Here is a 13,434-nt window from a genome sequence, read left to right on the forward strand (position 1 = left end):
TTCATGTATGTATTCTTTTACTTGGACATGGGGTATCTCCATAAGCTGGTCCAGCGAAGTGCAGCTACCGCTCCTGACCTTGGACATGGGGTATCTCTTCAGGGCTGCTCCAGTGAAGCACAGGCACTGCTGTGACCTTGGACGTGGGGTATCTCCTCTCAGCAGGTTGCTGCTCCAGCGCCGTGTGGCCACCACTCCAAGGTCAGAAAAACCCGCGTAAGACGGTAGGCACTGGAGCGGCTGTGAGGAGATACCCCACGTCCAAGGGCAAAGGAGAAGCCCCAGCAAAACAGTAGGAGCAGCGAATTCACATTTAGAATCAAACCCTGTTCCTGCCAGAGATGCTCAGAGGGCTCAAACAAACTGTGTGTGCATCAGGACCCAGGGACCACACGGAGACTGAGAAAGAACTGTGTTGGAGTGTTTCCCGTGGAGGTACAGATCAGCAGTGGTCTGCCACAGGGATAGGGGCTCTGGGTGTGGGTATGACAGAAGTCCTCTTGGAGGATGTCACCATTAACCCCACAATAGAGCTGCCAGAACTTACCTAGGACTGAGAAATAGACTCTTGGAGGGCACAACAGAACCTGTGCACCAGGACCCAGGAAAAGGAACAATGACCCTACAGGAGACTTTCCTGTGGGTGTCCGGGAGTCTCCTGTGAAGGAGTGGGTCAGTGCTGGCCTGCTGCAGGGTTGGGGGCATGGACTGTAGCAGTACATGCCTGGGATCTTTTGAGGGAGGTTACTATTATCTTCATTACCTCCACCACAGTGTGGCCCCTGGAAAATAGCAGGGAGGGAACACAGCTCCACCCATCAAGAGAAAATCGGATTCAAGATTTACTGAGCATGGCCCCGCCCATCAGAACAAGACCCAGTATCCCCCTTAGTCAGCCTATCCCATCAGGAAGCTTTCATAAGCCTCTTATCCTTTTCCATCAGAGGGAAGACAGACTGAAAACCACAATCACAGAAAACTAACCAATCTGACCACATGGACCACAGCCTTATCTAACTCAATGAAACTATGACACATGCTGTGTAGGGCCACCCAAGACGGACGGGTCACGGTGGAGAGTTCTGACAAAATGTGGTCCACTAAAAAAGGCAATGGCAAACCACTTCAGTATTCCTGCCTTGAGAAGCCCTGAACACTATGAAAAGGCAAGAAGATAGGACACTGAAAGATGAACTCTCCAGGTCAGTAGGTGCCCAATATGCTACTGGAGATCAGTGGAGAAATAACTCCAGAAAGAAAGAAGAGATGGAGCCAAAGCAAAAACAACACCCAGTTGTGGATGCTACTGGTGATGGAAGCAAGGTCTGATGCTGTAATGAGCAATATTGCATAGGAACCTGGAATGTTAGGTCCATGAATCAAGGCAAATTGGAAGTGCTCAAACAGGAGATGGTATGACTGAATGTCGACATTTTAGGAAACAGTGAACTAAAATGGACTGGAATGGGTGAATTTAACTCAGATGACCATTATATCTACTACTGTGGGAAAGATTCCCTGAGAAGAAATGGAGTAGCCATCATAGTCAACAAAAGAGTCTGAAATGCAGTACTTGGATGCAATCTCAAAAATGACAGAATGATCTCTGTTCATTTCCAAGGCAAACCATTCAGTATCACAGTAATCCAAGTCACATCCCAACCAGTAACACTGAAGAAGCTGAAGTTGAACGGTTCTATGAAGATCTACAAGAATTTTTGGAAATAACAACCAAAAAAGATGCCTATTATAGGAGACTGGATTGCAAATGTAGAAAGTTAAGAAACACCTGGAGTAATAGGCAAATTTGGCCTTGGAGTACAGAATGAAGCAGGGCAAAGGCTAATAGAGTTCTGCCAAGATAATGTACTGGTCATAGCAAACACCCTCTTCCAACAACACAAGAGAAGACTCTACACATGGACATAACCAAATGGTCAATACTGAAATCAGATTGATTATGGATCAATCAGATGGACAAGCTCTATACAATCAGCAAAAACAAGACTGGGAGCTGACTGTGGCTCAGATCATAAACTCCTTATTGCCAAATTCAGACTTAAATTGAAGAAAGTAGGGAAAACCATTATACCATGCAGGTATGACCTAAATCAAATCCCTAACAATTATACAGTGGAAGTGAGAAATAGATTTAACGGACTAGATCTGATAGATAGAGTGCCTGATGAACTATGGACAGAGGTTCATTACATTGTGCAGGAGACAGTGAGCAAGATCATTCCCCAAGAAAAAGAAATGCAAAACAGCAAAATGGCTGTCTGAGGAGGCCTTACAAATAGTTTTGAAAAGAAGAGAAGCAAAAAGCAAAGGAGAAAAGGAAAGATATACCCATTTGAATGCAGAGTTCCAAAGAATAGCAAGGAGAGATAAGAAAGCCTTCCTCAGTGATCAATGCAGAGAAATAGAGGAAAACAATAGAGTGGGAAAGACCAGAGATCTCTTGAAGAAAATTAGAGATACCGAGGGAACATTTCATGCAAAGATGGGCTCGATAACGGACAGAAATGGTATGGACCTAACAGAAGCAGAAGATATTAAGAAGAGGTGGCAAGAATACACAGAAGAACTGTACAAGAAAGATCTTCAAGACCAAGATAATCACAAAGGTGTGATCACTCACCGAGAGCCATACATCCTGGAATGTGAAGTCAAGTGGGCCTTAGGAAGTATTACTACAATGTAAGCTAGTGGAGGTGATGGAATTCCAGTTGAGCTATTTCAAATCCTGAAAGATGCTGTGAAAGTGCTGCACTCAATATGCCAGAAAACTTGGAAAATTCAGCCATGGCCATAGGACTGGAAAAGGTCAGTTTTCATTCCAATCCCAAAGAAAGGCAATGCCAAAGAATGCTCAAACTACCATACAATTGCAGTCATCTCACACATTAGCAAAGTAATGCTCAAAATTCTCCAAGCCAGGCTTCAGCAATATGTGAACCATGAACTTCCAGATGTTCAAGTTGGTTTTAGAAAAGGCAGAGGAACCAGAGATCAAATTGCCAACATCTGTTGGATCATCAAAAAAGCAAGAGAGTTCCAGAAAAACATCTATTTCTGCTTTATTCACTATGCCAAAGCCTTTGACTGTGTGGATCACAACAAACTGTGGAAAATTCTGAAAGAGATGGGAATACCAGACCACCTGACCAGCCTCTTGAGAAATCTGTATGCAGGTCAGGAAGCAACAGTTATAACAGGACATGGAACAACGGACTGGTTCTAAATAGGAAAAGGAGTACTTCAAGGCTGTATATTGTTACCCTGCTTATTTAACTTATATGTAGAGTACATCATGAGGAACACTGGGCTGGAGGAAGCACAAGCTGGAATCAAGATTTCTGGGAGAAATATCAATAACCTAAGATATGCAGATGACACCACCCTTATGGCAGAAAGTGAAGAGGAACTAAAAAGCCTCTTGATGAAAGTGAAAGAGGAGAGTGAAAAGTTGGCTTAAAACTCAACATTCAGAAAACTAAGATCATGGCATCTAGTCCCATCACTTCATGGCAAATAGATGAGGAAACAGTGGCTGACTTTATTTTCTTGGGCTCCAAAATCACTGCAGATGGTGACTGCAGTCATGAAATTAAAAGACTCTTACTCCTTGGAAGGAAAGTTATGACCAACCTAGATAGCATATTAAAAAGCAGAGACATTACTTTGTCCACAAAGGTCCATCTAGTCAAGGCTATGGTTTTTCCAGTGGTCATGTATGGATGTGAGAGTTGGACTGTGAAGAAAGCTGAGCGCCGAAGAATTGATGCTTTTGAACTGTGGTGTTGGAGAAGACTCTTGAGAGTCCCTTGGACTGCACGGAGATCCAACCAGTCCATCCTAAAGGAGATCAGTCCTGGGTGTTCATTGGAAGGACTGATGTTGAATCTGAAATTCCAATACTTCGGCCACTTGATGCGGAGAGCTGACTCATTTGAAAAGACCCTGATGCTAGGAAAGACTGAGGGCAGGAGGAGAAGGGGACGACAGAGGATGAGATGGTTGGATGGCATCACTGACTCAATGGACATGGGTTTGGGTGGACTCCGGCAGTTGGTGATGGACAAGGAGGCCTGACATGCAGTGTTCATGGCATTGCAGAGTCGGGTACGGCTGAGCAACTGAACTGAACTGAACTGAGTATAGTTCCCTGTGCTATATGGTAGGACCTTGTTGTTTATCTATAGTAGTGTGCATGCATTACAATAACCCATAATGGAAAAAAATCTGAAAAAGTATATATTAATATATACACACACATATATGTGTTTGTATAACAATCACTTTGCTGTACACCTGAGACTGACACAACATTGTAAATCAACAATATTTCAATAAACATTTTTTAAAAAGCATCACTCTCTAACCTCCAAACACATGTTTCATGAAGAACTGCCCATTTCCAATCCAACTCTTTTGTCTACTGGTCTTAACTGTTATCAAATCCCTTTGGGCTCTGAGATATGAAGCTCATTAGAAGAATCCAATCACTTTTGAACATTTAGTATATATGCCTTGAATAATTCAGTTTTTAAATGTATGTGGTCTCAAAAAAAAAAAAAAACAAAAGCAAAAAACAAACCTGTACTATACAGTTACCTGGAGGAGGGTCCAGTATTAGGCAAAGCTAGTGTTTTACATATGTAAATTAAATCCATGTAGCTCATCTCTAGTATTGCCTAGAGTGGTGAGTTTCTTTGCCTCCTATTTACAGTAATAATGACTTGGGAAAGATGGAAATTGCTCTATGTTCCTATTCTCTCTCTCTTAAAATATCTATCTTCTCAACTCAAGTGTTTTCTTTCTCACCACCATCCCTGCCACAATTTGAAGAAAATGTACATTTTTTTGTTGTTGTTGTTGTGAAGTTAATATTAAAAAATCCTCAAGTCTAACATTTCCTTTTCTGGTGAATTTCAAAATTTTATAGCCTGCTGTGAGTCCCACATTGTCTCTCCTCCTCTTAATCTCTGTTGATAAATAAATTGAAGTGCCTGGTATATAAAGAGTTTCTCTATAACTTCCCCTTTAAGTTTCAGTTTACTTTTCCCTAAAATATCCTGCAGTATATGATTTGGTCCATCATAGGCATCTCTGACAGAAAAGGCAATGGCACTCCACTCCAGTACTTTTGCCTGGGAAATCCCATGGACAGAGGAGCCTGGTAGGCTAAGTCCATGGGATCTCGAAGAGTCGGACGCAACTGAGCGACTTCACTTTGACTTTTCACTTTCCTGCATTGGAGAAGGAAATGGCAACCCACTCCAGTGTTCTTGCCTGGAGAATCCCAGGGACGGGGGAGCCTGGTGGGCTGCCGTCTATGGGGTCGCACGGAGTCAGACACGACTGACGTGACTTTGCAGCAGCAGGCATCTCTGATGGTGTCTAAATAATTAAATCCAAGAGCTACTCTAAGCATAATAGACTTTACTATATGTGCGTCCTTCAATTAAGTTGGCCTAATAAATTAATAATCTTAAATGTTTCTTTCTAAACCCTGGGTCTCTTCACTCTGAAAAGGCACAGTAAGAGAATGACAAATATCTCCCAAATACACAACTTAAATGAAAATAGTTTAAGTATTTTACATGTAACATTTAAGACGAACAAAGGCATGTGGATGTATTACTCTCACATTTAAAATAAGAAAAGTTGCACTGCTGCTGCTGCTGCTGCTAAGTCGCTTCAGTCGTGTCTGACTCTGTGCGACCCCATAGTCGGCAGCCCACCAGGCTCCCCCGTCTCTGGGATTCTCCAGGCAAGAACACTGGAGTGGGTTGCCATTTCCTTCTCCAATGCATGAAAGTGAAAAAATAAAGTGAAGTCACTCAGTCGTGTCTGACTCCTAGCGACCCCATGGACTGCAGCCCACCAGGCCCCTCCGTTCATGGGATTTTCCAGGCAAGAGTACTGGAGTGGGTTGCCATTGCCTTCTCCAAAATAAGAAAAGTTGCACTAGAAAGTCTAAATACTGAGTCAAAGTTAATCAAGTATAGACTGAATTTGTACCCTGATCTTTGAACTGCCAAAGCCCTTTCCAATGACTCAGACTATGAGGCAGATTAGTTAATAAGGAAAAGATAAGTCTGATCAAATCTCTCATTTACTTGAAATGCCTTCAGTGTCTTTCATTACCTATGCTGTGAAGATGAAATTATTGAACAAAAATTCAGGGCATCGCTTCATGTGTTCTCAGCTTAACTTCCCAGCCTTCTCTCTCTTCTATCCCAGAAATTCACATCCTGTGCCCTGACCCAGGCTTGCCCAAAGCTGGCTGGTCCTGAGAGGTATCTGAGAACCTTAAAAATAGACCATTGCCAAGGCCTCGCCTACACACACTTGTTCCACATTCTTGGTCGTGGACTCCTAAAAAGGTTTCTAGCTAACGTCAAGTACTAGTTGTAAAATTGCATAATAGTTTTACATGATGTAACCATTAGGGGAAACTGGTCAAACTGGATTTCTCTTATTATTTCTCACAATTGTAAATCTACAATTATCTCAAAGTAAAAAATAAAAAATAAAATAAAATAAAAAATATTTTCCAATTGAGTATAATTCAATTCTGTTATTGAAAGATATGAAGGGTCAAAGGGATATATGTAATTATAGTTCACAAAACTCTTCTTGCTTAAATCCTCTTGTTCCTCTCCAGCTCAACTGCTTAGAAACCTTTCACATATCCTCTCTATCTTAAAATCTATAATATATATATTTATATTTTTACTGGCTCTCTTCCCCATATATCTGGATTCATCAGATCAAGTTGTCCCCACGCCTCCTGCTGAGGGAAGATCTGTTGAGGGGTGTTTGTGAAGCATCTCTTAAGAACGACTTGACAGCCCCTGTGAAGGCAAAGAATATCTCTGTGTTTTATCTGTCCTGGGGCTTCTTTTTCCCACTGAGCTCCTTTCTGCATCAAGAAGAACAACTTAGCTGGGGAGACTAAGGAGAGACTTGAGGAGAAAAGGTGAAGAAGGTAGTTTCAAAGGCTGCTGGCCTCACTGTGCATGATCTGTCCGTGCCGGGCAGTTCAGGCGCGGAACCACGGGCCGTTAGCCCTGGTGCGCTTCGCTGCTGGGAGGGCGGCTGCAAGCGCGCATGTTTCCCTACATGTAGCCAGGTTCCTCATGAGCGGACGTACAGAGCTGGGAAGGAAGGTAAGCGGCCCCTTTTCCATGCAAACAAGACTTTGTCCCATGCTTTTCTCAGGTATCTATGCAGCCTGCAGGTTATGTCTTGAATCTGAAGGTTGGAAGAAGAAAAAAGGAAATGGTTCACCTAAATTAGTAATCTAGGGGACTGGAATGGTTCCTTTACCAAAGATTATATGTGTGGACTATAGATTCTGTTTATCTATTTATAGGAAAAATCAGGATTTTTCTCTGTTCATGAGCTATCAACCATTATAAAGTTTTCATCTACTGACTTGATAAAATGTCTTTCTTCTCGTCATGGATCAAAGCTATTTTCATCATTTTCTTTGCATTTCTTCTTTGCTCTGGTGAGTAAATTTTCCAGCCCTGAGTTAAACAGACCCTAGAAAATTCAGTAAACAACTGCTATAAACCAATTTTATTGAGTTTGTAATACTTAAACTGGTAAAGTGAAACTGAACATGTGACAAATGTCTTATTTTAAACTGCAGCAATGGCTGCTTTTCTTCATTTCCCACATTAGACAAGTGAATACAGAGTAGTGGGTTTGAATGAACAGTAGGTTTTATATTTTTGTTCATTTGTAACTCAAGAACTTTAAAGTCTTCCTTTCAGGGGTCAATTCCATTGTTGTTATATGCAAAGTTATATGCAAAGTGTGAGGAGAAACGATTTCTTCTAGATCTGGTATTTCTTGACAATCGGATTTGCTGTTTGCCAGCTGATTCCTCTTTTTCAAGGCCTTGTGTAAGAAGGGAACTCATTGTTGACCTGGTCACTGTGTTACCTTCCTTAAAGCTTATGGTGGCTAAATAAATTTCAGAATTTATACAGTAAGGTTACCTTAGAACAAATAACTGATTAATGAAGTACTGATTAATTTCTTCATAATTAAGTGACTTCAAAAGCATTGTTTTCTTTGATGAGGATCTCAACTACAAAGATGAAAAGACAATGGTATCTCTAAAGCAAGGTGATGGGAAGAGTTAAAATAATACAGGAAATTCCCTGGCAGTCCAGTGGTTAGGACTCCCATGATCCCACTGCACGGAGGGATGAGTTCAGTCACTGGTTGGAGAACTAAGATTCTATATTCCTCAAGGCATGGCAAAAAAAAGAAAAAGGACATTACTTTTCACACTGTGCGATTAATCTGGGAATTAAAAAGTGTTTTTTGATTTTGTTCTGTTTTCTGAACTTGCTGTTTTGCTGTCAGATTTGCATTGTTAGTATAGGCAATTTTCGTTTCTGCTACTAAGATGTGTCACTTACTACCAGAGACTATGCCTGTTTTCATCCTGTATCATTTTTCTCTCTTTTTTCCCAGAAGCTTTCCTCCGATATAAAGTAAAAATGGATAAGGTAAGATAACACTTAAATCTTTAGGAAGTTAAAAATGATAAATTAATAACATTTTTAATGTTGTAAATTTTAACAACAAAATTGTGTGGTCTTTTTGTAAAGTATAATAAACATAAAAAATATTGACAATATTTTACATTTTAAGTGGGTAGTGGTTCTATTGAGGTTTGTTCTTAAACGTATATACAGAATATATTTATCCCATTTATATGTGTGGCATTTCATATTAGACTTGAACATTTTTTACTCTGTGTTATTTGATAAGTTTCATGTTTTTGTTTAATATTTTGCAGACAAACTGTATGTCATTCATGCTTTCAGCATATACTTGTACTGGAGAACATGAGCCAGTCTGTGCAACCAATGGTCATACTTACCGTAATATATGCACTCTCTGCAGTGAAAAGATGTAAGAATATGACAGTAAATATTTTCTCTTCAAAAGTAATCAGGAAGTCATTTCAACAGAATAGGAAAATTCATAGTGCCAATAACCTAAACACAGCATATGCACAAAATAACTGTCATAACCATACATAAAAGATGTCCTTTACACACCTGTACTTTTCCTTAAAGTTCTAATTTCTAAAAAGGAGTACTGCTTTAGAGCTCTCTACATAACCATGCAGAATTTTCTGAAAATCAATTATTATCTACTGCTGCTGCTGCTAAGTCACTTCAGTCGTGTCCGACTCTGTGCGACCCCATAGACGGCAGCCCACCAGGCTCCCCCGTCCCTGGGATTCTCCAGGCAAGAACACTGGAGTGGGTTGCCACTTACTTCTCCAATACATAAAAGTGAAAAGTGAAAGTGAAGTCGCTCAGTCGTGTCCGACTCTTCATGACCCCATGGACTGCAGCCTACCAGACTCCTCCATCTACTAACAGCAGACTAATGTATGGTAATTCAGAAGCCCTGAGGCTGCACAGTAAATATCGGTATTGCCATGACCAGATCTTCAGCGTCAGCAACTATTAACTGACACAGGACCCTATGGGTGTAGTCTGAAATTAATCACAATGCACCATTCCTTCTAGAAAGGGATTCTTCTGATGGTCCCCTAAACCCCCAAGACAACCTTTCAAACCTTTCTCAGACTGCAGGGTAGTATATGACACTTCTACCAAACTTTGTCGTCTCCTTCTCAAGGACCACAAACACATTCCCTAATCCTCCACTTTCTTGGGTACAGCAGATTCAAAGTATGAGCCAGAACCAGCATGCAGGAGTTTCTATAACAGCAGAAACTCAGGGTCAGGAACCAGATGCAGCCCAGTTCCTTACAGAACAGGAGCACAGCCACTCCATCCTGTCCCAAGTTCAGACTCCTTCTCATTAGGAAACCCTTGATACACTTATCATGAAGTTTAAAATACTATCTTGCTAATTTGTTTTTCTTTCTCTTTCTTTTCTCTATAGGCGTCTTCGTAAAAATTTTGAAGTTGCTCATTTTGGTGTTTGTTGAATTTTGATGAAGATATACACCCTTATAGCTCTAATGTGATCTAATTTTGCAGTCAGTTCTACAATTAGAATTTGATTTCTCTCAACTGGGTCCTTAAATTCACAGATGATCAGATAAATCCTCTTATGGAACATGAGATGGAAAATAGAATTTCAAAGTTATTGCCAGTTCAAAGATTTTTTATTTCAGGACTTTGATTCTCCATGTTTGGTTATTTAGTGACAGTTTGAAAAATATCTTAAATATATGTTTGATATCATAAAACCTAATACAACTTAAAATCTTAAATATTTCATTCAAAAAAGTTAATGATTTAGTCTTTTTAAAAATCTTTCTTCTTTATAATAAAGGGAATATTGCTCATTAGAATATAGAAATACATTCACTTAGTTGTACAATTTTTTTTTTTACAGATGCTTCTAAAATAATTCTTCAGTAAACATGGTATATTGATACATGTGTTCTTTAATTTTTATTCAATAAATTAAATAAAAGCCTACTGAGAGCTTACAGTGAACGATGTCAGTTTGGATTCATGATCTCTGAAGAAGACGATTTAGCTTTGGAACCAGGGACCAAGCTTGTTCACTCAAGAGCTTTTGGGTGGCAGAGTTTTATTAAAGTATCGAAAGGGACAGAGAAACCTTCTGACATAGACATCAGAAGAGGGTCAGAGAGTGCCCCCTACTCACAAGTCTTATCAAGGTCTTATATGCTTTTACCAGACCCACTCCCACAACAGACATCTTAAATTAACAAGATTCAGTTCCGTTGCTCAGTCGTGTCTGACTCTTTGCTACCCCATGAACTGCAGCAACAGGTCTCCCTGTCCATCACCAACTCCCGGAGTTTACTCAAACTCATGTCCATCGAGTCGGTGATGCCATCCAGCCATCTCATCCTCTGTCATCCCCTTCTCCTCCTGCCCCCAATCCCTCCCAGCATCAGAGTCTTTTCCAATGAGTCAACTCTTCGCATGAGGTGGCCAAAGTACTGGAGTTTCAGCTTTAGCATCATTCCTTCCAAAGAACACCCAGGACTGATCTCCTTTAAAATGGACTGGTTGGTTCTCCTTGCAGTCCAAGGAACTCTCAAGAGTCTTCTCCAGCACCACAGTTCAAAAGCATCAATTCTTTGATGCTCAGTTTTCTTCACAGTCCAACTCTCACATCCATACATGACTACTGGAAAAACCATAGCCTTGAGTAGATGGACCTTTGTTGGCAAAGTAATGTCTCTGCTTTTGAATATGCTATCTAGGTTGGTCATAACTTTCCTTCCAAGGAATAAGTGTCTATTAATTTCATGGCTGCAATCACCATCTGCAGTGATTTTGGAGCCCCCCAAAAATAAAGTCTGACAATGTTTCCACTGTTTCCCCATCTATTTCCCATGAAGTGATGGGACCAGATGCCATGATCTTCATTCTCTGAATGTTGAGTTTTAAGCCAACTTTTTCACTCTCCTCTTTCATCAAGAGGCTTTTTAGTTCCTCTTCACTTTCTGCCATAAGGGTGGTGTCATCTGCATATCTGAGGTTATTGATATTTCTCCCAGCAATCTTGATTCCAGCTTGTGCTTCTTCCAGTCCAGCGTTTCTCATGATGTACTCTGCATAAAAGTTAAATAAGCAGGGTGATAATATACAGCCTTGACGTACTCCTTTTCCTATTTGGAACCAGTCTGTTGCTCCATGTCCAATTCTAACTGTTGCTTCCTGACCTGCATACAGGTTTCTCAAGAGGCAGGTCAGGTGCTCTGGTATTCCCATCTCTTTCAGAATTTTCCACAGTTTGTTGTGATCCACACAGTCAAAGGCTTTGGCATAGTCAATAAAGCAGAAATCAATGTTTTTCTGGAACTCTCTTGCTTTTTTGATGATCCAGTGGATGTTGGCAATTTGATCTCTGGTTCCTCTGCCTTTTCTAAAACCAGCTTGGACATCAGGAAGTTCATGGTTGACATATTGCTGAAGCCTGGCTTGGAGAATTTTGAGCATTACTTTACTAGCATGTGAGATGAATGCAATTGTGTGGTAGTTTGAGCATTCTTTGGCATTGCCTTTCTTTGGGATTGGAATGAAAACTGACCTTTTCCAGTCCTGTGGTCACTGCTGAGTTTTCCAAATTGGCTGACATACTGAGTGCAGCACTTTCACAGCATCATCTATTGGGATTTGAAATAGCTCAACTGGAATGCCATCACCTCCACTAGCTTTGTTCATAGTGATTCTTTCTAAGGCCCACTTGACTTCACATTCCAGGATGTCTGGCTCTAGGTGAATGATCACACCATCATGATTATCTTGATCATGAAGATTTTTTTGTACAGTTCTTCCGTGTATTCTTGCCACCTCTTCTTAATATCTTCTGCTTCTGTTAGGTCCATACCATTTCTGTTCTTTATCAACCCATCTTTTTATGAAATGTTCCCTTGGTATCTCTAATTTTCTTGAAGAGATCTCTAGTCTTTCCCATTATGTTGTTTTCCTCTATTTCTTTGCATTGATTGCTGAGGAAGGCTTTCTTATCTCTTCTTGCTATTCTTTGGAACTCTGCATTCAGATGCTTATATCTTTCCTTTTCTCCTGTGCTTTTCACTTCTCTTCTTTTCACAGCTATTTGTAAGGCCTCCCCAGACAGCCATTTTGCTTTTTTGCATTTCTTTTCCATGGGGATGGTCTTGATCCCTGTCTCCTGTACAATGTCACGAACCTCAGTCCATAGTTCATCAGGCATTCTGTCTATCAGATCTAGTCCCTTAAATCTATTTCTCACTTCCACTGTATAATCATAAGGGATTTGATTTAGGTTATACCTGAATGGTCGAGTGGTTTTTCCTTCTTTCTTCAATTTAAGTCTGAATTTGGCAATAAGGAGTTCATGATCTGAGCCACAGTCAGGTCCCGGTCTTGTTTTTGCTGACTGTATAGAGCTTCTCCATATTTGGCTGCAAAGAATATAATTAATCTGATTTCGGTGTTGACCATCTGGTGATGTCCATGTGGCTGCACGGGCGCAGGAGGGCCGAGAGGAGCCACTCCACGTTCAAGGTCAGGAGGGGTTGCGGTGAGGATATACCCCTCATCCAAGGTAAGGAGCAGTGGCTGTGCTTTGCTGGAGCAGCCTTGAAGAAATACCCCACGTCCAAGGTAAGAGAAACCCAAGTAAGACGGCAAGTGTTGCGAGAGGGCATCAGAGGGCAGACACACTGAAAACATAATCACAGAAAACTAGTCAATCTAATCACAGGGATCACAGCCTTGTCTAACTCAATGAAACTAAGCCATGCCCTGTGGGGCCACCCAAGATGGGCGGGTCATGGTGGAGAGGTCTGACAGAATGTGGTCCACTGGAGAAGGGAATGGCAAACCACTTCAGTATTCTTGCTGTGAGAACCCCAGGAACAGTATGAAAAGGCAAAATGATAGG

The 13,434-nt window shown here is 40.9% G+C and overlaps 1 protein-coding gene and 1 long non-coding RNA gene across 3 annotated transcripts in view; one reads left to right on the plus strand and one right to left on the minus strand.

Moving 5' to 3' along the window:
• The first annotated feature begins 7,125 nt into the window (after window positions 1-7,125).
• LOC129642242 (sperm-associated acrosin inhibitor-like) lies at window positions 7,126-10,438 on the plus strand. 2 transcript variants are annotated; one of them, XR_008709571.1, is made up of 4 exons: window positions 7,126-7,178; window positions 8,503-8,537; window positions 8,831-8,946; window positions 9,958-10,404. XR_008709571.1 is itself a non-coding variant. In XM_055566795.1 (4 exons), the coding sequence occupies exons 1-4, from the start codon at window positions 7,456-7,458 to the stop codon at window positions 10,001-10,003; spliced, it is 264 nt and encodes an 87-aa protein (XP_055422770.1). In that variant the 5' UTR covers window positions 7,406-7,455; the 3' UTR covers window positions 10,004-10,438. The 2 variants fall into 2 exon arrangements, 1 of the variants encoding a protein (XP_055422770.1); XM_055566795.1 differs by lacking the exon at window positions 7,126-7,178 and adding an exon at window positions 7,406-7,522 and having other exon boundaries at window positions 9,958-10,438.
• Window positions 7,143-13,434, minus strand: part of LOC129642243 (uncharacterized) — a 33,827-nt gene continuing 27,535 nt past the window's right edge. Inside the window, exon 3 of the long non-coding RNA XR_008709572.1 lies at window positions 7,143-7,263. This is a non-coding gene — a long non-coding RNA (uncharacterized LOC129642243). The remainder of the gene's footprint in view (window positions 7,264-13,434) is intronic.

Source organism: Bubalus kerabau, chromosome 1 (genome assembly GCF_029407905.1).
Source record: "Bubalus kerabau isolate K-KA32 ecotype Philippines breed swamp buffalo chromosome 1, PCC_UOA_SB_1v2, whole genome shotgun sequence".
Classification (NCBI taxonomy): domain Eukaryota; kingdom Metazoa; phylum Chordata; class Mammalia; order Artiodactyla; family Bovidae; genus Bubalus; species Bubalus kerabau.

What these genes read in the sequence shown, in the direction of transcription:
- LOC129642242 (XM_055566795.1), top strand. Translation starts at nt 7,456, where the DNA reads ATGTCTTTCTTCTCGTCATGGATCAAAGCTATTTTCATCATTTTCTTT. An exon ending in TGCATTTCTTCTTTGCTCTG is followed by an intron (nt 7,523 to 8,502) that starts GTGAGTAAATTT and finishes CTTTTTTCCCAG; the next exon opens with AAGCTTTCCTCCGATATAAA. An exon ending in ACTCTCTGCAGTGAAAAGAT is followed by an intron (nt 8,947 to 9,957) that starts GTAAGAATATGA and finishes TTTTCTCTATAG; the next exon opens with GCGTCTTCGTAAAAATTTTG.